Source organism: Equus przewalskii, chromosome 3 (assembly GCF_037783145.1).
Source record: "Equus przewalskii isolate Varuska chromosome 3, EquPr2, whole genome shotgun sequence".
In the NCBI taxonomy this organism is placed as follows: Eukaryota; Metazoa; Chordata; class Mammalia; order Perissodactyla; family Equidae; genus Equus; species Equus przewalskii.
The window spans coordinates 87,873,478-87,899,538 of NC_091833.1; the positions used below are offsets into that span (position 1 = coordinate 87,873,478).

Consider the following 26,061-nt stretch of genomic DNA (forward strand, 5'->3'; position numbering starts at 1 on the left):
ATGAAAATACTTTTAAGAAAACACGCAAAGATCTTTGTTAGCTAATGTCTTATATCACCAATAAATGACTTTTCTGTGCGTCTCTTAAAAAGTACTTAAAAATCAGCACAACTAGAAGGACCTACAACTAGAATATACAACTATGTCGTGGGGGACTTTGGGGAGAAGAGAAAAAAATTTAAAAATCAGCAGCCCTAGTTTGTTGTATTCTTTGTGTATCTTCAACTTCCTGGAGATGCAGTATTACAATCTTTCAGTTAATACTAAGACACGGAAGTAGTTATGACCTATTATCATTCTATTCTCATTGTCAAAGAAAGGCCACATAGAGATAGAAGATGCACACAGGCTGGGCTTTTGCCTGGAACAAATTGACACTAGACATTATTATAGAATAGTCCCCAATATGGGTTAAAATCCCGATGCAGTGCTATGTAGAAACAAACTTAATAAGAGACTCCGCTGCTCCCCTACAGACAAGTTAAAAAAAATCATATTTGGTAATCCTTTTAGCTCTCTTAAGATTTCCCTGCCATGGAAAACAAAATGAGTATCATATTTTGCCATAAAACACATAGTAACCTTCTTTTTCCTTTATGGTCATAAAATACAAAGTGTAAGAGTGATGGGATCACAGCAGTCTTTTGGTTCAAAATCTTATAAAGCCTTCCCATTACACTTAGAATAAAATTAACCCTTCTTGCTAGGGCCTAAGGCTCTATATGATCTCTCCCCTCACCTCTGCCCAAACTTATCTCTTATCACTTCCATTGTTAACTCTGCACCAGTCATGAAACTGGCTTTCTTGCTATTCCTGAATATGTTTAACGCATAATCATATCAGGGCCTTTATACTGCCTGCCCCCTTCTCCACATTCGTGTCTCAGCTCAATGTCCCCTTCTTAGAGGTCTTTTTGATGACTTATTTAAAATACGTCCACACCCTCCTGCCCAGTTATCCTCTATCTCAATATGCTGCTTTATTTTCTTTATAGCACTTACCCTTACCTGAAAGTACAGAATTTATTTTTGTCTGCTTATTCATTTTTCTCTTTTCCTCAAATGCATAAACTTCAGGGAAGCTGGAACTGTCTGTCTTATTTACTATTTATTATTTACTATTTACTTATTTACTAGCATGCACATAAAAAAGTTCTGACACACAGTAGAGCTCAATAAATAAATGTTTGTTGAATTATGCATCAATAAAAATCACCACAGTGGAGAAAATAAGTATGAATATTCTGTTCATGTTTATTTTTGTTTACACTTTGGGTTCTTTACAATATTTCTGTTCTGGTTATCTATTACTTTATAACAAACTACCCCAAAACTGAGTACTTTAAAAGAACAATCATTTTATTATGCTCACACTACTGTGGGTCACAGAATTTAGGCAAGCCTTGACTAGGTGATTTTTCTGCTTTATGTAGTGTTGACTGGGGTCACTAGTGGAATTCCACCAGCAGCTGGTATAGTGGGTCCAAGATGGCTTCACTTACAAGCCCGGTACCCGGTGGAGATGGCTGTGAGCCTAGGCTCAGCTGGCCCCTTCTCTCGCTTTCCATGGTGGCTCAGGGCTCCAAATGAGCAAGGTAGGAGCTGCTAGTCTTCTTAAAGCTTATGTCTGGAACTGTCATAGCATCATTTCCACCAAATTCTTTGGTCAGATCAGTCACAGGCCAGCCCAGGCTTGGGGAGGAGTATGAAAGCATATGCAGCCATTTTGAATGTGGTACATTTCTGAGACAGAATATTTCTAAATAAATGTTCCTAAGGAAAACAATCCAACAAATTCAGTTCAGTATCTTTCTGGAAGTTACAGTTTTCTGACCTAAGTCTCACCTAAATTCAAGGAAGTCTTCAAAATGCTAAAAAACAAAACAAACAAAAACTCCCACAAAACTTAAAAGTAATATAACGCAAAACTTTTAATCTACATCTTATTTACTTATCTACAACACAACGAACGTTGTAAATTGGGTTAGGTTCTCTGAAATTGTAGGCAAAAATTTATATGATGTGTCTACTTATGTACATTTTTTGGGGGAGTAGGTTCATAGTTTTTATTGATTTCTCAAAGGATCTAATGACCGCCCCCCCAACCCCCCCTCCTCCCCAAGCCAGTTATCTCCAAAAGCAAAATTATGGCGTAGGTAAGCTCATTTTTGGAACAATCTCCCTTGATAGGACCTAGCCTTGTATAATAATAATAACAGCTGACTTAAAAAAAGATTGTTACTTGCTTGTGTGCAGGAACAGTTCCATAACAACCCTATGAAGTGGTACTATTATCTTTATTTTACAGACAAGGAAACTGAGGCATAGTAATTTGCCCATGGTCACACAATTAGCACGTGGTGGGGCTAGGACCTCTAGCATACTGGCTTCAGAGGGACCCATGCAAAGGGACCCTGTTAATGTGTAGTAGTTCACTCCTTTGTAAATTGGGGATAATAATAGTAGCCAGCGTCATTGTGGATATTAGATGAGCCAAACTAGAATAGTTCATAGCAGCATGCCTGGGACGTACTACAGTGGGGGTTTAATAAATACAAGCTCTCCATGCTTAGCCTCTGTTGTATTCCGGAAGGCTTTGTCGGTGTGATAAAATGCAACCGTACAGGGGGTGGGTGGGTAAGGATTTGAAAGTCTAGGGCCAAAGCTGGAGATTCTGTTGCCTCCACTAAACTCCTTAGTGTCTCATGTTTTCTTTTAAAATTGTATGCAAATTTTGTATTCTATTCCACAATTCAGTAGCTTATCTATGAATATAAAACTTGTTGACTCCAAAGCTTTTGGGATCACTGTTTTTCCATGGAGATACACCTTGTTTATACTTTGGCTTCACACACAGCTGCTCTCTGAGAGACTTAGCAGCGCCTGTTTGAGAATTTGAGGCCTAGATTCCTAGCCCGTTTGGGTCTCATAGTTTTCATTTATAAAATGGAGTGGGTGGTGAGGACTAGATGATTTTACCCAAGTCTTTTTTGCTCTGGACTTATACAACATAAAATTGTTCTTTAGCCTGGCGGTTTTCAAACTGTGGGTCTCCACTTAATAGTAAGCGAAAAAACCAATTCGGTGGGTCAAACATTAAACACAAAAAAATCAGTGTAAATATTGTTTGGTCAAACCCTTGTTTCAGAACAGGTACGTAACTTAGTATGTGAAACCTACATCTGAAATATCTCTCTTACTGCGGCGTCACTAGAAACATTTGAAAGCTACTGGAGGGGAGTGCACCTTCCAGAACTGTAACCGGGAGGAACTTGGTTTGCCCGCTTTCCCAGGGAATCAATCTCGGAACCTTCACTCGAGCGCCCCCGCCAAAAGCCGAAGGGGCAAGTCTGCGCGCGGGGCGCCGACCCGCCGGCCTCCAAGCGGCACCTGGGCCCACGTCGCACCTCCCGCCTCCCGCCCAGGCCGAAGGGAAGCTGCGCGCCTCCTGACGTCATCAGCGAGCGCCGCGCCTCCACCTCTCTCCACTTCGCTGTAGAAGTTGTTGGCGCGAATGGATCCCGAGTCTCGGTAACGGATTCCCCAGCCCACGGCGTGCCCGCCCGCGCTTCAATCCGTGGGCTGCGATGGTGAGCCCCGGAGGGAGGCTGTGGGGCTTGGGAGAGTTGCAGGCTGGGTGTGGACCGGCCACTCCTGGCAGGGAGGGTGGGGGAAGACGGCGGTGCGGGGCTCCGGCGGGGAGCGAAGGCGCAGGAGGGGCCACCAACCCAGCACGGGGCGCTTTGCTTGGACGCTGCAGCTCTCGGCGGCAGCCAGCGCGCAGGACTTTGGGTGCTGCGCGGCAGCTTCACTTTTTTCAACTCTTGGGGGAAGGGAGGGAGGAAGGAAGGGAGTAATGAAGGTGATTTAGAGGCTCGGCGGTTTAGTTGTTTTCCTGTTCAGCTGTGCTCGACCCTCGGTTTGAGTCTTGCTTAGAGCGTTGGTTTCAAGCTTTGGGTCATGAGGGAGAAGAGTAACAAACTTTCCTTTCTTATGAAAAAGTTGTCTCAGGCCTTCAACTTTGGCCATTAATAGCCTCGCGAAACGCTTATCACATAGCCGTTTGAGACCGAGGGCATGGGGAGGATGTTTTATTTTGTTCAGATGAGTTTATAGAAGTTGAAGGGATAGCAGAGTTTACCAGGAAAAAAACTCCTCAGCCCCTCAGAGGGTAGAAACAAACGTAATACATTTGACAGCTGTCATCCTTCATCACCTGATGTTAGAAGTGATCTTAAAAACCACCTCCGTGTGTAGTTCTGTATAAAGCATTTAAATTGAGAATGAAATAATTATGCAGCCGTCAAAACAGACATTCAAGCTGGTAGGGCAGTAGATACAGGTATGTGTTGGAAGTATTTTAATTTAAAGGACAATTTATGATGTTCCTTTAAGCTAGGATCTACTTAATAATCAGACATAGTTTTTTTCGGTCATTCTTTACCTTATTTGTCACAATGCCAGCATTCTGGGGGGAAATTTTTATGCCTAATTGGGAAACCTTGCAGCCCTTTGTATTTCTTCTCAACAAAGGATAAAATAATAATAGCCACATTGTACTAAGTACCTTCTTCAGGTCAATATGTGAGCTGTTTGTTTTACATAGCTTTTCTCATTTAAACCTCACAGCAATCCAGTTTTACCGATGATAAAGGAGGCTTTTAGAGTTTAAACAGTTTGTCATACAACTAATAGTTGAACTATAATTAGAACCTAGATTTTTTGACCACTGCAGTATACCATCTCCCTAAAATGATCATAATTCCATTTTGGACTTCAGGCACTATAGTATTGTGGAATGCTGATGAGATTTGGAGTCTTGAAGGTGAGAGTGAGATGTTTTATTCAGTCTTGCTCTACCACTTAATAGTTATGTGGTTTTGGGCAAGTAAACAGCTTAACTTTAACCTCTTTAAGCCTCCATTTCCTTACCTGTAATGGGGGGGAAATATAGCTGCCGTTAAGTGATTGTCTTGAGGATTAAACAGAATAATATATGTAAAGCTTCTATCCTGGTGCCTGGCAGCTGTAGTCATTATACAACTTCATGACTACCAATGATCTAATTTTCTCAGGGAGGACTCTGGAATGTTACATAGAATTTAAGGAGCATCAGAATGGCCTCTGATGTTGTCAGTTTTGGTGAACAAAAGCTTGAATAGTCAACTTTTGATCATTCAGGTACTTTAAGTTTTGGTTCTCTTCTTTGTTCTGTGCACAGTGCAGATGAAAAATCAGGCCTTTAGAAAGGAAATAGGAGTCAAATGGGTCAGTTCTGCTATTTGTTAAAGTTTCTATAAAGTAGATAAGAATTTTGGATTATATTGCTATTTGATTTAGCCTTGTCTCTAGTACAGAAAGTAGCAAAACCCTAGACTAAAATTCTGTTTAACATATGTTTATTGAACATGTGTGCACAAGTTATATTGTAGTACAGTAGTTCTTAACTTTTGTTTGGGTTACACTTCCCTTTAATAATGTGAATGGTATGCAAATTTTCTGCCCACAGAAATACATATGGGCACATATACACCATTTTAGGTGATGCACATATCTTCTGAAGCCCTTTCATAGATACAAGGTTAACACCTCTTGCCCTAGGAACTGCATTTGTTTTTCTCAAATATTTTCCAATTAAAGTTATCAATAAAGGAATAAGTTACTATATCCACAAAATGGAATACTGTACAGCCATTAAAAAAGAAAAAAAACTTTATGCCCTGGTATGAAACGTTTTCCAGGATAATTCAGTAAGAAAAGAAGGTGCAGGACAATATGTAAATATGCTATCAGTTTGTATAGAAAAAGAGAGAAAAGAATATATATACATATTTGCTTGAAGATGTTTAAAAGCTCTCTGGAAGGATACATAGGAACTAACTGATAACATTTGTTGCCTCCAAAGATGAGAAATGTGTATCTGAGAGGCAGCGTGGGAGGGAGACTTTTTACCTTTTTGAATTTTGAACCATGTGAATATAATGTCTATTGAAGGAATTGCAATGAAATTAAAAATAAAAAGACCAAAAAGAAGCCATGTAAACAATTTGGATTGCTATGAGGATTTAATTATTTATCAAAATGTGAATAACCTGAGAGATGCCATTTTTAAGAAGTCAGCATGTGTAATTCATTGACTGGGATAATTACTGAAAATATGCCTAAGGTTGAATTAAATCACATGAGACTTAAGGGATAGTCGTTTTGAAAAGTTGTCAAGTAAGGCTAAATACATTAGAGCTGCTTCATTGCCTCATACTAGGAGATACCTTTCACATTGCAATCTACTCTGTGAGTGCTCCCCCTGGAGCAGTGCTATACCCTGATATGATGTAGCTTTTGCCGTACATACCAGTACTTGGCCTATAAGGCCCCTACATGCCTCTCTGATCTCATCTCTCTGTCTTTTGAGTGTATTAAGCTAGTTTGGTCTCAGCTTTTGTTCTTGCTCTTTCCTCTCCTTGGAATGCTGTTCCCTCTCCTTGGAATGCTGTTCCTCCAGATGCTTGCTTGTCTGCCTTGTTCTCATCATTCAGGTCTCAGTTATCACTTCCTGAGAACTTTTGGTGTCATATCTAAGAAAACATTGCCTAATCCAAGGTCACAAAGATTTATGCTAATGCCTTTTTCTAAGAGTTTTATAGTTTTAGCTCTTACATTTAGGACTTCAACCCATTTTGAATTAGTTTTTGAATGTGGTGTGAAGCAGAGGTCCAAGTTTATTCTTTTGCATGTGGATATTCAGTTGTCTGTGCACCATTTGCAGACTGTTCTTTTCCCATTGAGTTATCTTGGCTCCTTTTTCAGAAATCAATTAACCATAAGTCTGAGAGGTTTGTTCTGGGCTCTAAATTCTATTCCATTGATCTGTATGTCTATCCTAATGCTAGTAACACGTTGTCTTTTTTACTGTAGCTTTGTGGTAAATTTTGAAATTGGATGGTGTGAGTCTTCCAACTTTGTTCTTCTTTTTCAGGATTGTTTTGTCCATTTTGGGTTCCTTGAATTTCCATATGAATTTTAGAATCAGCAAAGGAGCCAGCTGGGATTTTGATAAGGATTGTGTTGAATTTGTACATCAATTTGGGGAGTATTGTCATCTTAATAATATAAGGTCTTCTGATCCCTGAACATGGGTTATCTTTCCATTTGTTTAGGTCTTCTTTGATTTCTTTAAACAGTGTTTTATAGTTTTCAGAGTATGGGTTTTACACTTTTTTTAAGTTTATTTCTAAGTATTTTGTTCTTTTTGATGATACTGTAAATGGAATTGTTTTCCTTTTCTTTTTCTTTTCTTGTGAGGAAGATTGGCCCTGAGCTAATATCTGTTGCGAATCTTCCTCTTTTTGCTTGAGGAAGATTATTGCTGAGCTAACATCTGTGCTAGTCTTCTCTCTTTTATGTGGGATGCCGCCACAGTGTGGCTTGACGGGTGGTGCTAGGTCTGCACCTGGGATCTGAACCTGCGAACCCCAGGCTGCTGAAGTGGAGTGCACAAATGTAACCACTACACCACCGGGCTGGCCCCTGGAATTGTTTTCTTAGTTTCACTTTTGGATTGTTCATTGCAAGAGTATAGAAATACAACTGATTTTTGTATATTGATCTTTTATCCTGCAACCTTGCTGATCTCATTTATTAGTTCTAATAGTTTTTTAGTGGATTTCTTAGGATTTTCTCTCTATAAAATAATTTCATCTGCAAGTAGAGATAGTTTCACTTCTTCCTGTCCAATCTAGGTGCCTTTTATTTCATTTTTTTGCCTAATTGCTTTTGCTAGAACCTCCACAATGTTGAATAGAAGTAGTGAGAGTGGATCTCTCTTTTTGTTGATCTTAGAGGACAGCATTCCAACAACTTACTTTTTGCCTTTGAAGTATAAGGCCTTAATATAATTTTAAATACTTTAAAATTGTTTCATAGTTTGTCACTACTGTGTTGCTACCAGTTACATCATTGTATATTTTAGTCAGATATATAATTGTGCATTTTTGTGGTTTTCAAGATAAAAGATTTTTACATTTGGGTAGATTTTGTGAAGTATATTGATGATAATCAGTTTCTGCTTGTGGATTTGGTGGATTGCTTAAAAATATTCGGAAATATTTATATTTCTTTGTTGCTTTCAAAGTAGAGAAGTAAAGCCAAGATAATAATATTTTGGCAGCTACTCTACAGAGCACTTCAGTACTTATTTTGAATAAAATCCTGTACTCTTCAAAGACATGTGAACACAGTGATATAATTTGCTTTCTCATTGCACTTTTGACAGGCAAATATAACTTGTTTGTTGGTTGAGCCCATCAGCAGTGGAAAAAAGTAATTAGAACTGTTTGGTTATACTTCAAAGTAAATAAACAACAGCTTTTGTACTTTGACCTTTTAAAGCTAAAGGTCATTATGATAGCTTACTTCTGTGCAGGTTTATTGCAAAAAATTTTTTTCGTCTCTAGCTCTACTAATGGATTTATAACTAATCAAATTGGGAACTTTGGGTATGGATAAAGGACTCTAAAAAATGCATGATTTTTTTGAGTACTTTGCAAAGTCTGGTACTTTGTTTTGGCTTATGTATATTAAAATTGCATTCGGGCTGCCTGATAGCAATGTTTCTCTCTAATAGTGTTGTAGAATTGTTAGTTATACCTTAGTGTAGGGAAATGCAAGAAGTCTTTTTTTGTTTACATTTAAGAGTGTCTTAAATTTCAAAACTTTTACTAGAAGAGTGTCTTGTTGGCATTCTCAATTTTCTCATCTGTGAATTGAAGTTAAAAACTGCATAGGGATGTTATGTGGATTAAATGAGTTAATATTTTTAAGTGCTTAAATCATTGGCTGGCACACAGTAAGTCCTATTTAAAGGTTTGTTAAATAAGTAAATAAAGCCTTTAATCAGGGCACTGGCAACAGAAATAAAGGGAAGAGGACCGCAGTATTTGGGAGATAGGTCAAGTGGGATATTTAGGTGGAGGGTCAGAGTGAGGAGGAGAAACAGTGCCCATTTTTCTGTTTTGGGTGAATGGTGGTGCTATGCATTGAAGTGGGAAATAAAGGGAGAGAAGCAAGTCCCAGAAGAATATGAGCTTAGTTTTGGACATTATGGGTTGGAGGCAACTTTGGGGCATTTGGACAGAGACATATCTGGCAGACTATTGGCTACATGGATATGGCGCTCAGAGGAGGTCTAGAGTGGAGACGCGATTTAGGAGGTATCAGTGTGTATATAGGTGGTACTGAGGTTGAGATGGGTGTGAGTTAGCTTGTGCGGTGTGAATATGTGGATCAGAAGTTTGTGACTTAGGGTTCTTGGAGAGCCATTAATATAGACTTTAGGAAAAAAAAAACCCTAAAATTGTACACAAAGTTTGGTGTGTCTGTGTGTGGAGGGTTTTTTGACACCAGTCAGTTCTCTAGTTCTCTGACACCAACTGGGTGTCCTACAGTTCAATTCAGTTCTGACACTAACTTTTCGGAGTTAGTGCAGATTCCACAAGTTAAGGGGCTCAGTTCCACAAGACTGCTTCAGACTTCATTGCAAGTCCTGGGCCACCTTTACTCACTGGTTCTAAATCAAGGCTTCCCATGATGCCCTCCTGAGGTTCAATAATATGCTAGAATGGCTCACAGAACTTAGGAAAACACCTTACTTTTTTTTTTTTTTAATTTACTGGTTTATTATAAGGATGCAATTCAGGAACAGCCAAATAGAAGGAAGAGCTCCATAGGCAAGATATAGAAGTGTTTGTGCAGAGCGTCCGTGCCATCTTTGGCTGCACCACCCTCCCAGCAGCTTGATGTCTTCACCAACCCAGAAGCTCTCCAAACAGCAAACATTGCTCTTTCAAGAGTTTTATAAGCCCATCTTCAGCTCCGCTTCCCTCCCTGTGGGTCCAGGGGTCAGGCTCAGAGGTCCTACCCTCTGATCACGTGTTTGGCCTTTCTGGTGACTGGCCCCCATCATAAGGCTCCACTCGAAGTTACGTCATTAGCATAAACTCTGATGTGATCTAAAGAGGCTGATTATGAGCAAAAGACTCTCTTATCACTCAGGAAATTCTGAGGAATTTAGGAGCTCTGTGCCAGAAACCAGGGCTAAAGACTAAATTATATTTTTGTATTATACTATAGTGTGTTTTTGCGTATTTCTGTGGAGAATATTCATAGCTTTTGTCAGATCCATAAAAGCACAAGAAATGAGTGTTATGGTTAGTGAAGAGACCACCCACCTTGTTTCCTTCGCACACATTTTGGCACATTTATTCGATAAGAAACCTATTATTGATAGGTTTTTTTACACTAGCGCATAAGCTCTGCAAGGATAGGGGCTACAAGGATAGGGAACTGCTGTATAGTGCCTGGCACATGGTACATTTTCTATATGTATTTGATGAATGAATAACTACAAGTAAACTTTGTATTTCCAATAAAAGAGAAATCAACTCGAATGTAAAACTTACTGGTATGAAAACATCTTCTGTAGCCCTTTCTGCATAATTTTATATCTAAGCTACTGAACACTTAATGACAATGAATGATGTAGCTTAGAGAAATACACAGTATTTATTATATGGTAGGTCTATTTTCCATTTGACCTTAGTTCAGTATTCATTCAAGGAGTTTAAATTTGATTTTTTTAGATCAGAAAGCAGTTGTAAAAAGTTGACTTCTGGATGAATAAAGACCATTAAGTACGTTAGCCCTGGTGAAAATGTCAAAATGTTGAACTAAACCATTAGATCAGGCATAAAGAATTTCACATGCTTCCATTATCCCAATTATGCAGGAATGAAGGAGAACTTATTTTTTTAAACCTGAAGTAGATAATTATTTCCATTTTCTGTTTAATTTTGCCAGTGTTTGTATTTTTGGATCAGGTACCTGAAAACTTTCTGTGATACAATATTTCTCTGAGAGAGTAGCCTAAGGCTCATACAATATGAATATTATGACTTCAGAATCTTACATATCTTTTTTTTTTTTTTTGAGGAAGATTAGCCCTGAGCTAACTACTGCCATTCCTCCTCTTTTTGCTGAGGAAGACTGGCCCTGAGCTAACATCCGTGCCCATCTTCCTCTACTTTATACGTGGGACACCTACCACAGCATAGCTTTTGCCAAGCAGTGCCATGTCTGCACCCGGTATCCAAACCGGCAAACCCCAGGCGCCTGAGAAGCGGAACGTGTGAACTTAACTGCTGTTCCACTGGGCCAGCCCCACATATCTTCTTAAAGATTGGCAGCTGAGCTAACATCTGTTGTCTGTCGTCTTTTTTTTTTTTTTCTTCTTCTTCTCCCCAAATGCCCCCAGTACATAGTTGTATATTCTAGTTGTAGGTCCCTCTGGTTGTGCTATGTGGGACACCGCCTCAGCATGGCTTGATGAGTGGTGCCATGTCTGCACCTGGGATCCGAACCGGCAAAACCCTGGGCCACTGAAGCAGAGTATGTGAACTTAACTACTTGGCCACAGGGCTGGCCCCAGAATCTTACACATCTTCATAGACACAACTAAGAATGGAAATGGGTCCTTTCACTGTCTTGGGAGCAGCCTCTCAGGTAGACTGAATAGATTCCAGGGCGAGCAGAGGAAGCAGTTTCTGTTCCTCATAATTCCCATAATCATCTATTCTCCATTTCTGTTCTGCCAGTGTGCTTTATTTTGTCTGTTCTTTATTTCCTGTGCTCTCCTTTATTTTCTAAAGACAGAAACACCAAGAGCAGAAAGTAGAATTAAGGCTCCATAAGAACAGAGATTTTTGCCTGTTATATTTATCCCAATCACAAGAATAATTTTTGGCCCATAGAAGGCTCTCAGTAAATACTTGTTGAATGAATATATGAATAATTGATTGCTGGTATCTTCTTCAGAGAAGTTCTTGAGGCCTGTGCTAGAGTTTGCTGTATTATTAACATCAATTATATGTAGAGATATTTCTGATTTCTAAAAAAAAATGTAATTTGTTTGGCTAAAAACAAATTTGAAGCAGAGGAAGTGTCCTACTAAAAGTGAAAGTATTTTTTTTTAGCCACAATATTGTACCATATTAAAAGAGTATCATATTACAAGGGTCAATTGTAGAAGATCAACTTTAACAATTTACCTCAGAAATAATATACCATAAGTGTTAATACATACTTAAAATTTCTTAAAACAAAAAGAAACAGGTGAAGTCATAGCAAAAAATTAATCTCAATTAAAAGCATTATTTATTTGTTTATTTTTTTGAGGAAGATTAGCCCTGAGCTAACATCAGCTGTCAATCTTCCTCTTTTTGCTGAGGAAGACTGGCTCTGAGCTCACATCCATGCCCATCTTCCTCTACTTTATACGTGGGTCGCCTGCCACAGCATGGCATGCCAAGCAGTGCCGTGTCTGCACCCAGGATCTGAACCAGTGAACCCTGGGCCGCCGAAGCGGAACGTGCAAACTTAACCACTGCACCACCGGCCTGGCCCCAATTAAAATTATTTTAATACTCAATCTTTAAAAACAAATCAACTGTCAATTTCATTTTATGTAATCAAGAACCTCTCTTTCTGAGTGCAGGTGTGAAGGTCAGTGACCTTAGGAATAACCACTCATGTGTTCAACCAATACTATCTGAGGTGCTAGCCCTCTGCTTGAGATACACTGGTGAGTAAGATAGACAAGCCTGCTGGATGGACCTTACAGCAGTGTATTCAAACTCTGATTTCTGTGACTAACAAAAGTATGTCCTACTAATCGTTTTAGGACCCACTTCAGTTATGGCTCCTTTTGGGAAGCCGTGCCTGAGGCTTTCTGTGTTAAGTGCTCCTGGTGCTTTTATCGTTTTCTGTTTACCTCTGTCCTAGCACTCTTCTGCATTTAATTTGTGATATACTAATGTGTCTCCCAGGTAGCTTCACGAGGGGATTATCTGGTTTGTGTCCTAACTCCCTGGCACAATGCCTGCCTATAAACAGACAAGGGTCAGATGTATCAGGAATAATGAGAAGGGAAAGGCCACATTGCTGATTGTGGGGTATGGCTACTTGTGCATAGATCCTTAGAATTACAGGAAAATTATAAAGGGGCAGTCACTGTGAAGTGGGAAACTATGAAAGAGATTTGGAGTCAGAGGACCAAGTTCCATTCTGGAGATTTTTGGTGTGCTACCTGTCGTCCCTGCAGGAATCCTTTGAGGCAGGTGGCATCATGAGGAAATTAAGGGGCAGAGAAGTTAAGTAATTATCCCAAGTGTTCGGTAGTAAGTGGCAAAACTGACAAAAAGCCTGTGTTTGTCTGACTTAATTCAACTTATTCGTCTGCAAAATGGTGATGTATCATTCTTGTCTGTTTACTTCATAGAATTATCAAAAGAGATAAATCTGTGTCCAGTAGTTGTAAGGAAAAGCCTCAAAAATTTACTTGTTGTTGTTAGCTGTCTGTGCTAAAATTTTTCACTTTTGTGTGATTTTTGCCAAAGTCTTTTGCCTTATTTGAGCTGACCTGTTTGTTCATTTAATGACTGTTGAAGAAAGTAAGAAGAGTTAATTACTACTCTCTTTTAGCTCCCCCAAATAAAAATATCTATTTCTTTTAGAAATGGAATTACTGGGGCAAAGGGTATGCACGTGTAAAATTTTGATAGGTATTGCCGGATTATCCCCTGGAAAGATTATACCCATTTTTGCTTTTTTTGGTGTGTGTGTGAAGAAGATTGTTGCTGAGCTAACATCTGTTGCCAGTCTTCCTCTTTTTGCTTGAGGAAGATTGTTGCTCAGCTAACGTCTGTGCCATTCTTCCTCTACTTTATGTGGGATGCCGCCACAGCATGGCTTGATGAACAGTGCTAGGTCTGTGCCCAGGATCCGAACCTGTGAACCCCGAGACACTGAAGCAGTGTGTGTGAACTTAACCACTATGCCACTGGGCCGACCCCCTGTTTTTCTATTAGCAATGCAGAGTCTGAGCATCTGTTTCTCATCTTTGACAAATCTGTTTATTATTTGTCAAGTTGAGCATCTTTTATGTTTGTTCTTGTTTGCATTTCTTTTATATTTTTCTTACTAGTAGCTTTTATTCATTTTTCTGTTAGCTTATCTTTTATTGATTTGTAGGAACCGTTTTATATATAACGTAGATATTTTCAAGTTAGTTGCTTGTATTTTAACTTTGTTTATGGCATCTTTTGTTTTATTTTTATGTAGTCAAATCTTTCTTTATGGATAGTTTCTAGTCTTGATGTTCTGCTTAGAAGGCCTGTATTTTGCCAAGATTATAAAAGTAAATGTAAAATTGAGCTCCTTTTTCTACTCATATTCTGCAAGAATTATTCCATGCAGATAAGAGTGGTATTTAGATCCATTATTTGGGAATATAACTAGCCAATAAACTTGTTCTTCTTCATTTTGTGAAATCATTGAAGACCTGGAATACTAGACAGAATATTAATTGAAGAGTAAGGTGAAGTCGCACTATAAATTAAGGCCAAATTGGTGACCTTTGCATCTAGAGATTTATACACAAGATGGTCCTAAAAAGGTATGAGTAGAATGTCTTTCATTCTCTTGGAAATTCTTTTCCAGAACTTTAGAATTTTAGTGTATATTGAGTTATGTCAGGATGCTGTAATTTTATTTAACTCTTCTACTGCCATCAGAGTATAAGGGCATGGGGCATCAGCATAAGTGCAGGAGAGTAGCGTAGAATAAAGGGAAAGGAAAAGAAAGGGAATGTGAAAAGAAAGAATTACTTAGGAAAGAGAGTGTGACAATGCTGAGGAGTGGCAGTGTGGTACAGACAAAAACCAGAGAGCTGAACGTTACCAACAGTGCCATTTCCTGAATTATGTTTTGTTTTCTTTCTCTTTGTGGTTTTAAGCATTTATGGGCCTAAAACAGATTGAAAACCATCATTGTTTTTAACCTGATTATTAATCTTCAGTTTTGGTATTTCCATGGTGCATGTGGGTTGGGGTGTGTGTGTGTGTGTGTGTGTATGTATGCGTATGCATGTTTAAACAATCACCACTATTAGAATGAAGAATCACTTGGTAATTTTAAGAGTGAAACTCCAATGTGAAACTTTCATTTCCTCCAGAAGCAATAAAGTAAGTAGTTGTCAGCCTCAAACTCAATTCGTTGCAAGTTATACGGGAGACTGTGGCTTTCTCTATCATCCGTCTTTTCCTTAGTGCCTGACACAAATCTCCCGGTTTCATACTGAGGTATCCATTCCATAAACAGTATTTTTTAGAGTTAGATTTTATTAGGATGTACTTGTGATTTTTCTGTATTATGAAATTTACAAAAGAACGTATAAAACCAGGGAAGTCTTTAATCTTTTTGAAAAATTTAGCATGCCTGTATACCTCATTTTTCTGCTTTGTTTATTGGCTTAGTCGCAAAGCTAAAATATGCTTGTGTGTTTAGTCTAACACAGTTGTTTCAAACTTTCAACATTTTAAGAGTATGGCAATTACTGCCAAGATCTAGGAAATAATTGTTAACTTTCTTATACTTTACGAAATACTTTTATAGGCATTTTCCTCACAACAATAAAGAGAAAGAGGTTGGAACAGGTAAGAAGGGTTGAAAACTCACTCAGGATTATAACCATCAAGGATGGGAAGAGGGAAATTGGTACAGCTGGTTCTTTAAACCCAGTTCTTTGGAATTTAGATTGTAAGTTCTCATTATTCTGTATTCCTTATACTCCTGCCTGTGAGCAGAGATAACTGTAAATGGAGATGTTTCAGTGATATGAAGGGATAATAGTTCATAAACGGGGTGAAGGGAGGCTTTTTACTGAGCCAAAGTAGTGATAGATGCATAATTAATCCTTATAAAGTGTAGGTGCTATTAGTCCCTCTTTACTGATGAGAAAACAGATGTAGATAAATTAAAGTAAGTTGCCCAAGGCCACACAGATAGAAAGCACCAGAGCAGAGATTCAAACCAATGCTTTCTAATTCTAAGGTCTGTTTCCTGTTCTCTATACCACAGTTTCTTCAAAGCTAAAATTGGATAGGGTAGGGAAGAATATGTATGATAAGGATAAGAAAAGTGAGTGATTTTAGTTGTAAATTACATCATAGATGTTTCAGCTTGGTTAATTTGAATTCTGCAGTTTAACATGGTGGAGGGGGTGTAGAGTAAGTAAGAAGAATATTGTAATAAGCATCAGATTTTTTTCTTCAGGGCGCTGGCCTGGTGGCATAGTGGTTAAGTTTGCGTGCTCTTCTTTAGCAGCCTGGGGTTCGCAGGTTTGGATCCCTGGCACAGACCTCGCACTGCTCATCAGGCCATGCTGTGGCGGCATCCCACATAAAATAGAGAAAGAGTGGCACAGATGTTAGCTCAGGGCCAATTTTCCTCAAAAATTTTTTTTTCAGAATTTGGAAAAATCATATAAAGGAAAATAATGTCAGGGTTCTTAATTATTAAGGTTTTAAATGATCAGCATTGTGAGAGTTATTCTTCTCTCAAACTGGAGTATAAATCCTATGGGCAAGAATTGTATTCTTCAACTCTTTGTCTTCTCCCCTCCTGTGCCTGGGGTAATGGGATGAGTGCGTGTATGCATGACCAATAGATACCTTTTACTTGCACCCCTGTGTAATTGTGCTGTTGTTAACAAAGATTTCAGTTTCTTATGTTTCCCTGTTTTTGGCCAGATTCTGAGAATTAATATTACTTTTCATTAGGCAAATTATTTTTAGCTCAGGTACTTTTATCAGTTAACTTTTGCATATAAAAGGAATGCTGCTGCATATGGAACTATGTTACTAAGAAGAAGTTACTCGGCATAACCCAGTGTGTGTATGTACAGCTGTCCCTTTTTACAATTGAAATAGAATTTTGTGTAGTTAATGTTTATGTATGAATCCTCTTTTATGTTTTTAGGATATTCGGAAATTCTTTGGGGTTATACCAAGTGGAAAGAAACTTGCAAGTGAAACAGTAAAGAAGAATGAGAAAACAAAGTCTGCTGAAGAAACTTTAAAAGCAAAGAAAGGAATAAAGGAAATCAAGGTCAGTTTTCCAAATACAATTTAGAATTGTATGAAAGGTTAAATAAACTCTGTTCCTAGACTTGATAGGACTTGAGGGAGCCTTGAGTAAATATAGATTTCAACTCATTTAACAGAGGAAGAAGAACAGTAATAAGGTTTTACTTATTTCTAATTAATATATGTTACTGCATTCATAGCTTGGTGCTTTCCTGAAGTAGAGATGGAGCACTTTTTAGTTGTTAAAACTTTGTGTTTTGGGGCTGGCCCCATGGCCAAGTAGTTAAGTTTGTGTGCTCTGCTTCGGCAGCCCAGGGTTTCACAGGTTCAGATCCTGGGCTCGGACCTAGCACTGCTCATCAAACCATGCTGAAGTGGTGTCCCACATGCCACAACTGGAAGAACCCACAACTAAAAATATATATAACCATCTACTGGGGGGCTTTGGGGAGAAGAAGGAAAAATAAAATCTTTAAAGTAAACAAACAAACAAAGAAAACTTTGTGTTTTAAGACCAAAGTTTGCTCATAGAGTCATGAGCCCCTATTCCTGGTAAATGCTATTGGACTTCAGGTGAGGGAGGCCTTTGGAGGAAAGCTTTATTTTTTTCCCTGTCCTCCTTGGGTCTCAGAGAAGTTAAGATATAATGTCACTATGGAAAGCATGCAATGGCTACAATGTGCATCAGAGTTAATATAGTTCCACTTCATGTAAAATGTAAGAATTTTGCAATTCTACGGGTCTCTTTAACCACCGCTCCATCCTTTATCTCCTAGTTGTCATATGTATTATATCTGCATATGTTAATACTCCACATTCAGTGTAATAATTTTTGCTTTAAACAGATGTTTTTTAAAGAATTTAAGAGGGGAAAATGCTTTTTTATATTTATCCACTTATTTGCCATTTCTGGTGCTTTTCATTTCTTATTAAAGATCTCAATTTCCATCTAATATTTTCTTTAAACCTAAAGAATTTTCTTTAGCATTTCTTGTGTAGATCTTTTGGCAATGAATTCTGTCAGTTTTTGTTTATCTAAAAATGTCTTTATTTTGCTTTCATTCTTGAAGGATATTTTGCTGGGTATGGAATTTTGGATCGACAGTTCTTTGTTTCAGCACTTTAAGATGTTGTACTGTCTTTTGGCTTCCATTTTTTCTAGTGAGATGTTAGCAGTGATTCATACGTAGTGTTTTCTCTGGTATGTAATCTTTTTCTCCTGCTGCTTTAAAGATTTTTCTCTTTATCTTTTGTTTTCCACTTTAACTGTGATGTGCTTGGGTGTAGTTTTCTTTTGTTTATCCTGTTTAGGTTTTCTGAGCTTCTTGAATCTGTAAGTTTGTATCTTGCATCAAATTTGAGAACTTTTTGCCGTTGTTTCTTCACATATTTTTTTTGCCTCATTTTCTCTCTCTTTTCTTCTTCTGGGATTCCAATTGTATACATATTAGAATTTTGATATTGTCTCACAGATCATTGGGGCTTATTTGTATCCTTTTTTTCTCTGTACTTAAGATTAGATAATTTCTTTATTACTGTCTTCAAATTCATTACTCTTGTGTCATCTCCAGTTTGCTATTAAGCCTGTGCTGTGAATATTTTATTTTAAATACGGTATTTGTCAATTCTAGAATTTCCATTTGGTTCCTTTTCATAGTTTTTATTTCTCTCCTTTATGTTCTTGAATGTAGTTACAATAGATGCTTTAAAATTCTTGTCTGTTAATTCTAAGATCTCTGTTTTATCAGGATTGGTCTTTATCAGGTGCCTTTTCTCTTGAATCTATGGCTCAGGTATTACTCAGCTTGGGCTACCATAACAAAATACCATAGACTTGGTGGCTTAAACAATAGAAATTTATGTTCTTACAGTTCTAGAGGCTAGAAGTCTGTGATCAAGGTTCCAGGTGATTCAGTTTCTGGTGAGAGCTCTCTTTCTGGTTTACAGCTGGCTACCTTCTTGTTGTGTCCTCACATACCCTTTCCTTGGTGTGAACGCATGGGGAGGGAGGTTGAAAGTGAGCAAGATAGCGAGCAAGTGAGTGTGCACATGTGTGTGTGCAAATGAGCTCTCTGGTGTCTCTTCTTATAAGGACACTAATTTTTATCAGATAAAGGCCCCATCTTTATGATCTCATTTAACCTTAATTACAGTCGTGCATCAGTAATGATGGGATAAGTTCTGAGAAATGCATTGTTAGGTGATTTCTTTGTTGTACGAACATCATAGAGTGTGCTTAGACAAACTTAGATGGTATAGTCTACTGCGCATCTAGGCTATATGGTACTAATATTCTGTGACTGCCATCATATATATCTGTCTGTCATATATGTAGTACATCTCCGACTAGAACGTCATTGTGCAACACATGACAGTACTTTCTTAGAGACTCTATCTCCAAATACAGCCACACTGGGGGTTAGAGATTCAACATATGAATTTTGGGAGGACAGAAACATTCAGTCCATAACATTCTGCCAATGACCCCCAAAATGCATGTCCTTCTCACATTCAAAATATGTCTACTCCATCCTAACAGCCCCCACAAGTTTTAACTCATTGCAACTCTAAAGTCTGAAGTCCAACGTCTCATCTGAATATTGTCGAAATCAGATATCTGTGAGACTTAGATATGATTCTTTCTGAGGGAAAATTCCTCTCCATCTGTGAACCTGTGAAACCAGACAAGTTATGTGTTTTCAAAATCCAATGGTAAGAAAGGCGTAGAATAGACATTCCCATTTCAAAAGGGAGAAATCAGAAGGAAGAAAAGTGTGATGGGTCCCAGGCAAGTCCAAAATCTAGCAAGGCAAATTCCATTAGATCTTAAACCTTGAGAATAATCCTCTTGGGCTCAATGCCCTGCCTTCTGGACCCACTGGGACAGTGGTGTCACCCCCACAGCTCTGCAGGGTGGTCCCGCCTTCAAAGCTTCTGGGCAGAGCCTGTCTGATCTGTTGAGACAAGAAATAAGGTAGCCCTGATCTCTGAATCACCTTCAGGGTCACTCTTCCCTTTTCTTGGAGAATAGTGCAGGTTTACAGTCGAGTAGCTTTGTTGTCCTGTCTTGTAGAATCAAGAAGCCTGACAGCTTTCCTTCATTTTGTTCCCTTCATTTAAAACCAGCCATATGTTTCTGCTTCTATAGTCCAGCTACACTCTTGGTGTTCTCTTCAGAACACACTTTCTCACTCTTGCACTGTGGACAGGCTGAGAATTTTCCAAGTCTTTAAGTTCTGGTTCCTTTTTGCTTAATAGTTCAGTTCATCTTGCTCCTCTTATATTTTACTGCAGTCAGGAGGACCCAGACCGTACCTTCCAACATTTCACTTAGAAATCTCCTCAGCTATTTCGTTGTTCCAATGTTCTGTCTGTTCACAAATACAATTTATATGTTTCACTGGAGCACAATTCAGCCAAGTTCTTTGCCATTTTATAACAAGAATCACCTTTCCTGCAGTTTCTGATAACCTCATTTCTGTCTGAGATCATACCAGAATGGTTTGTCATGTTTATATGTCTGCCAACATTCACTTTATCATGATATATGTATTCTCTTAGACAGTAGAGACTTTCTCTATAGTTCTCATCTTTTCTCCCTGAGACCTTGCCAGAACTGCCTGTAACATCCATATTTTCAGCAAAGTCCCTTCATAGTAGTCTAGGCTTATTCTGGCATGCAGCTCAAACTCCTCCAGCCTCTACCATTACCCAGTTCTAAAGCCACTTCCATATTTTAGGTATTTGTTATAGCAGCACTCCACTTCTCAGTAATAAAATCTGTATTAGTCAGGGTTCTTCAGAGAAACAGAACCAATAGGAGATATATGTATATATATGTGTGTGTGTATATAAAATTTATTTATTACAAAGAATTGATTTGCTTGATGATGGAGGCTGGCAAGTCCCAAGACCTACAGTTGGCGAGCTGAAGACCCAGGATAGCTGGTGGTGTAGTTCAAGTGTGAGTCCAAGGGCCTGTGAGTGAGGAGAGCTGATGGTGTGGTTCCCAGTCCGAAGGCTAGCAGGCTTGAGACCCAGGAAGAGCTGATGTTTCCGTTCAGGTCTGAAGGCAGGAAAAACTGGTGTCTCAGCTTGAAGGCAGTCAGGAAGGAAAAATTCCTTCTTGTTTGGGAGAGGGTCAACCTTTGTTCTCTTCAGGCCTTCAACTAATGGGATGAGACCCACTCATGTTAGGGAGGGCAATCTGCTTTACTCATGCTGTCAATTTAAATGTTAAACACATCCTAAAACACCCTCATAGAAACACTCAAAATAATGTCTGACAAAATATCTGGGCACTTTGTGGCCCAGTCAAATTGACACATAAAATTAACCATCACAGGTTACATTTCCTATTTCTTTTTTTTGTTGTTGTTGAGGATGATTCACCCTGAGCTAACATCTGTTGCCAATCTTCCTCTTTTTGCTTGAGGAAGATTCGCCCTGAGCTGACATCTGTGCCAGTCTTCCCCTATTTTGTATGTGAGATGCCATCACAGCATGGCTGCTGACAAGTGGTGTAGGTCCACGCATGGGAACTGAACCTGGGCTGGTGAAGTGGAGTGCACCAAACTTAACCACTAGGCCTTGGGGCCAGCCCCACATTTCCTATTTCTTTGTATGTCTGGTTATTTTGGATTTACCTTAGACAGTGTGAATGATACAGTGTAGGTACTTTGGATTTTGTTATATTCTTCCAAAAAGTGTTAATTCATTTGGTTTAGCAGGCAGTTAACTTGGCTGAACTCAAACTCCAAATTCTTATTTCCCCTGTGATGGGCAGCAGCTAAAATCTTTGTTCAATTCTTTTTTTTTTTTAATTTATTTATTTTATTTTTAATTAATTTTTCTTTTGAGGAAGATTAGCTGTGAGGTAACATCTGCTGCCAATCCTCCTCTTTTTGCTGAGGAAGACTGGCCCTGAGCTAACATCCATGCCCATCTTCCTTGACTTTACATGTGGGATGCCTACCACAGCATGGCCTTCTGAGCGGTGCCATGTCCGCACCTGGGATCCGAACTGGCGACCCCAGGCCGCTGAAGTGGAATGTGTGCACTTAACTGCTGCACCGTCGGGCTGGCCCCTGTTCAATTCTTTTAACCTTAGCTGGACACTTGCTGTATCATGCATACCTATTTCGGGAGACAGCCCCCTTCTGTGGCTCTCTCACTTCTGGGCTACCTTCTGCTCTTATTTTTAAGTTATTGTATTTGCTTCTGGCTCTGTCCTCTAGTCCACTGGTGTATTTGAATTATTATAATGGTTCATTTGTCTCATTTTGTTGCAAGCTAGTTGATTGTTCTTATATTTTTGACGTTTTATTATAATGGATAGAAACATTCCTACCTTATAATTGATTACATTGGTTTTTTTTCTGTCTTCTTTCTTGATGCTTTTTGGGAAAATTTGAATATGTTCGAAATGTGATGTATAACTAAAAAATAAAAATAATACCTTTTGCCTTGGTTTTATTTAGTTTTCCAACAGGCATTGGGTTGTGGTGGGCCCACAACCCCTTAGCTTTATTTCTGTCTCTGTCATTTTCAGGAAGCACTTGCTGTGTACTATCTGATATTCTTTTACTCTTTGTTATATATAGGTTAGTGTTGAAAGTGGAGCTGAATACTACAGCTTTTTCTATAATTCTTTCTTTCACATCTGGTGCAGTTATCATCTGGCCTGTTCTGTAGCCTATTCAGGGCATTATTGACATTTGGGGCTGCATAATTCTGTGTTGTGTAGGACTGTCCTGTGCATTGTAGGATGTTTAGCAGCATCCTTAGTCTACCCCTTCGATGCTAGTAACCCTCCTCCCCCAAGCCCCCCAGTTACGACAGGCAAAAATGTCTCCTGGGGGAGCGGAATATCTCCTAGTTGAGAATCACTGAGCCCAAGTCTAATGAAGAAAAAATGGCTAAGTTATATAGGCTTCTTTGTGTTCTAATTATACTGTGATATTTTATAGGTAAATAGTTCTTGTGAAGAAGATGACTTTAAACAGAAGCAACCAAACAAGAAAAAGAGGATCATCTATGATTCAGGTAATATTTCTTGTGAGGAGCTTTAAAGTTTAAAAATTATTTTATATCCCTTAAAACAGCATTTTCCAAACTAGTGTTCTCTCTATGGTGGTAGCGGGTGCTATGAGTAGAGGGCCCTATGCCCAAATAAAGTTGAAAATAATTTTATCCTACTGCAGAATTTATCTAAATATGTCAATATATTAAAGATTTGTTCAGAGAGGGATAAAGTATATAGCATGTCTCAAACTTACTTTGAAAATATTACATTTATTTTTAAAAATATTCGTGTTACCTTCTCTTCCAGCTGAGGTCCTTGGAAACTGAACTTGAAAAAATAATGCCTTAGAAACAGATCTGAAATTTAATTTTCGTGCTTTTGATCTGGTCCTTTTTTGTTGCACTTAAAATAGAACAAACGCAATTTGAAAACTTTTCTTTGCATATACTTTTAAGATAGGGAATATAAATTTTTGTGCATGCCTTTTTTGATATGTTAAAATAATGGTAGAACTCAGGAAGTATTAGGTTTTGCTTTTGTGGAGAAGATCCATGTGGTGTGAATTCTTAAAATTAAGAATGTAACCTAAGAAAGCATTTATAGATTGTCAGGATTTTGACAATGATAGTAAAAGTTCTGCCTCATTTCTAAAAGTACTTGAGTGTTTATTGTGAGTCTTTTACTGCTGTATACTGTTAAGAATTTGAAAGAGGTACATATCCCCATTTCCCAGGAATTTCCATCTTTTTGGAAACTGGAAGTTTCATTGTTTGATACAATTTAGAACGGTATGAGAGAGGATTTGTAAAAGCATGGTGAAGAGGAACGGCACTAAAGTTTATGAAACACCTATTTTGTACCCAGCACTATGCTAGGTACTTACACTTTGTCCTGACTTACGTTTAAGGGCTCTGGGCGATTAGGCGGTGGTAGACAAAATAATGGCCCCCAAAGATGTCTATGGCCTAATTCTTGGAATCTATGAATATGTTAGTTTACATGGCAAAGGGAAATTACAGTTGTAGGTGGCATTAAAATTGCCAATCAGATGACCTTAGAATAGAGAGATTATCTTGGATTATCCGGGTGGGTCCAATGTAGTCACAAGGACGAGGGTGACAGAAGAAGAGAGAGAGATCGACTATGCAAGAAGGCCAGAGAGATGGCAGCATGAGAAGGACTTTGCCTAATGTTGCTCATTTTGAAGATGGAGGAAGGGGGATGTGAGCCAAGGGATGCTGGCAGACACGGAAACTGGAAGAGGCAAGAAATGGATTCTTCCCTAGAGTATCCAGAAAGGAACACAGTCCTGCTAAGACCTTGATCTTAGCCCAATGAGACCCATATCGGATTTCTATCTTCCAGAACTGTAAGATGATAAATTTGTCTTGTTTTAAGCTACTGAGTTTGTGGTGATTTGTTATAGCAGCCATACAAAACTAATGCAAAGACTTAACACTGGGTAGAAGTAACCTGTGAGAGTCACATGAGAGTGTGTCTCGGAAAGGGCCTTGAGGAACCGGTTAACAATAACCGCTTTAGAAACACACTGTATTATAATACTTCTTTTCAAAGTTTTGTTTTATTTTCTTCTCATGTACAGATTCAGAATCAGAGGAGACAGTGCAGGTAAAAAATGCCAAAAAGCAACCAGAAAAATTGCCATTGTCTTCTAAACCTGGTAAAATTCTGCGGCAGGATCCTATTACATACATTTCAGAAACAGGTAAGGGCATTGAATATGTTTAATGTTTTAGATAGAAGCAGCGTGTGTCATGTTCTTATGCTTTTCATGGGTGTCTAAATGTACCTCCTTCACTTTGAATTGAATTTCTATTGCCTTTTTTTTCCTTCTTCTCCCCAAAGCTCCCCCAGTACGTAGTTGTATGTTCTAGTTGTAGGTCCTTCTGGTTGTGCCGTGTGGAACACTACCTCAGCATGGTCTGATGAGAGGTGCCATGTCGGCAAAACCCCGGGCCGCTGAGGCAGAGTGCGCGAACTTAACCACTTGGCCACGGGGCTGGCCCCTCTATTGCCCTTTTCACTTTGTTGAATTATGTTTATCAGGGGAAGGCTGCATCTTTGGCATTTTCTGTGGGTTAAGGGCCAATTCCCCTGTAATATTTTTAAGTGCTCTATATTGAATCATATAAGTTGAAGCTCTATCTTGAATCATGTATTAAAATATTATTGTATTGTTTTAAAACTTTTATGTAAGTTTTTTATTTTGCATGCTGAAGTCATAATAATCTAGGTTTATAATGATTATTTATATTTGTGATTTATAATCTAGCACAGATGTGACCTGAATTCCTTATATTCTCTGGTGACTAAAGATTTTAGCATTGGCTTTTTTTAAAAAAAGATTGTTTTTGTACTTAAATTTATTTCTGTTTGATCTGTTTTGAGTGGTGGAAAAGCAAAGACATTTATAAATTATTGTGCACTAATCTTAAGATTTCATAGCATAAATATTTGTTTCATGGGTAGTGTTCTTTTATAGTGAGGAGCCCTGAATTACGTTGTCATCTTAGGAAAAAGCTCACAGGGATTTGTTGTAAAGGCCTTGTGATTATAGCATTGTTAACTCCTAGAAGAGACCATACTAGCAATAAAAGGTCAGCTATATTAATCTTCAAACTTACAGAGCCTGTTGAATCGGTTCCTATATGGAAATACTTGAAGGAGCCATGAGGGCATCTGATACCTCATTAATTTGTCGATATTGAAGAAAATCTCTGAAACCATTATTTTTGCACTCTGCTACTTGAATTGCTAGTAAAGTGAATACATCTGGTTTGAAGAGATAAGGTAAAAGCCACATAATTATTTTGGCACAGTATGTTGCTAACATTCAACAAACATTTATTGAGTGTCTTTTATGTCCCAAATACTAGGTACTGGGGATACAAAAGATGACTAAAGACTCCAAGTATTGTAGGAGTTGCCTGAGGCTGCAGTATGCAGCAGTCAGGAAGAGGGCTTGATGGAGAGGGTAAGACTTGATCTGGCCATTGAAGGGTGAGCAGGTGACGGGGGAAGAACACATCAGGTGAAGGG

The 26,061-nt window shown here is 38.5% G+C and overlaps 1 protein-coding gene across 4 annotated transcripts in view; it reads left to right on the plus strand.

Annotated features, from left to right (window-relative positions):
- Positions 1 to 3,341: 3,341 nt before the first annotated feature.
- The window catches only part of RFC1 (replication factor C subunit 1), a 79,881-nt gene continuing 57,161 nt past the window's right edge, over positions 3,342 to 26,061 (plus strand). For 2 of the 4 annotated variants that reach the window (XM_070615132.1, XM_070615133.1), the window contains exons 1-5: positions 3,451 to 3,590; positions 12,548 to 12,634; positions 16,870 to 16,998; positions 22,946 to 23,021; positions 24,605 to 24,727. Coding sequence is in view for 2 of the 4 variants with exons in the window: in XM_070615129.1 (XP_070471230.1) it covers positions 3,588 to 3,590; positions 16,870 to 16,998; positions 22,946 to 23,021; positions 24,605 to 24,727 (331 nt within the window). In the remaining 2 variants the exon portion in view is untranslated. Of the gene's footprint in view, positions 3,591 to 12,547; positions 12,635 to 16,869; positions 16,999 to 22,945; positions 23,022 to 24,604; positions 24,728 to 26,061 lie in introns of all 4 variants that reach the window. The other 2 variants (XM_070615129.1, XM_070615130.1) reach the window with 2 other exon arrangements.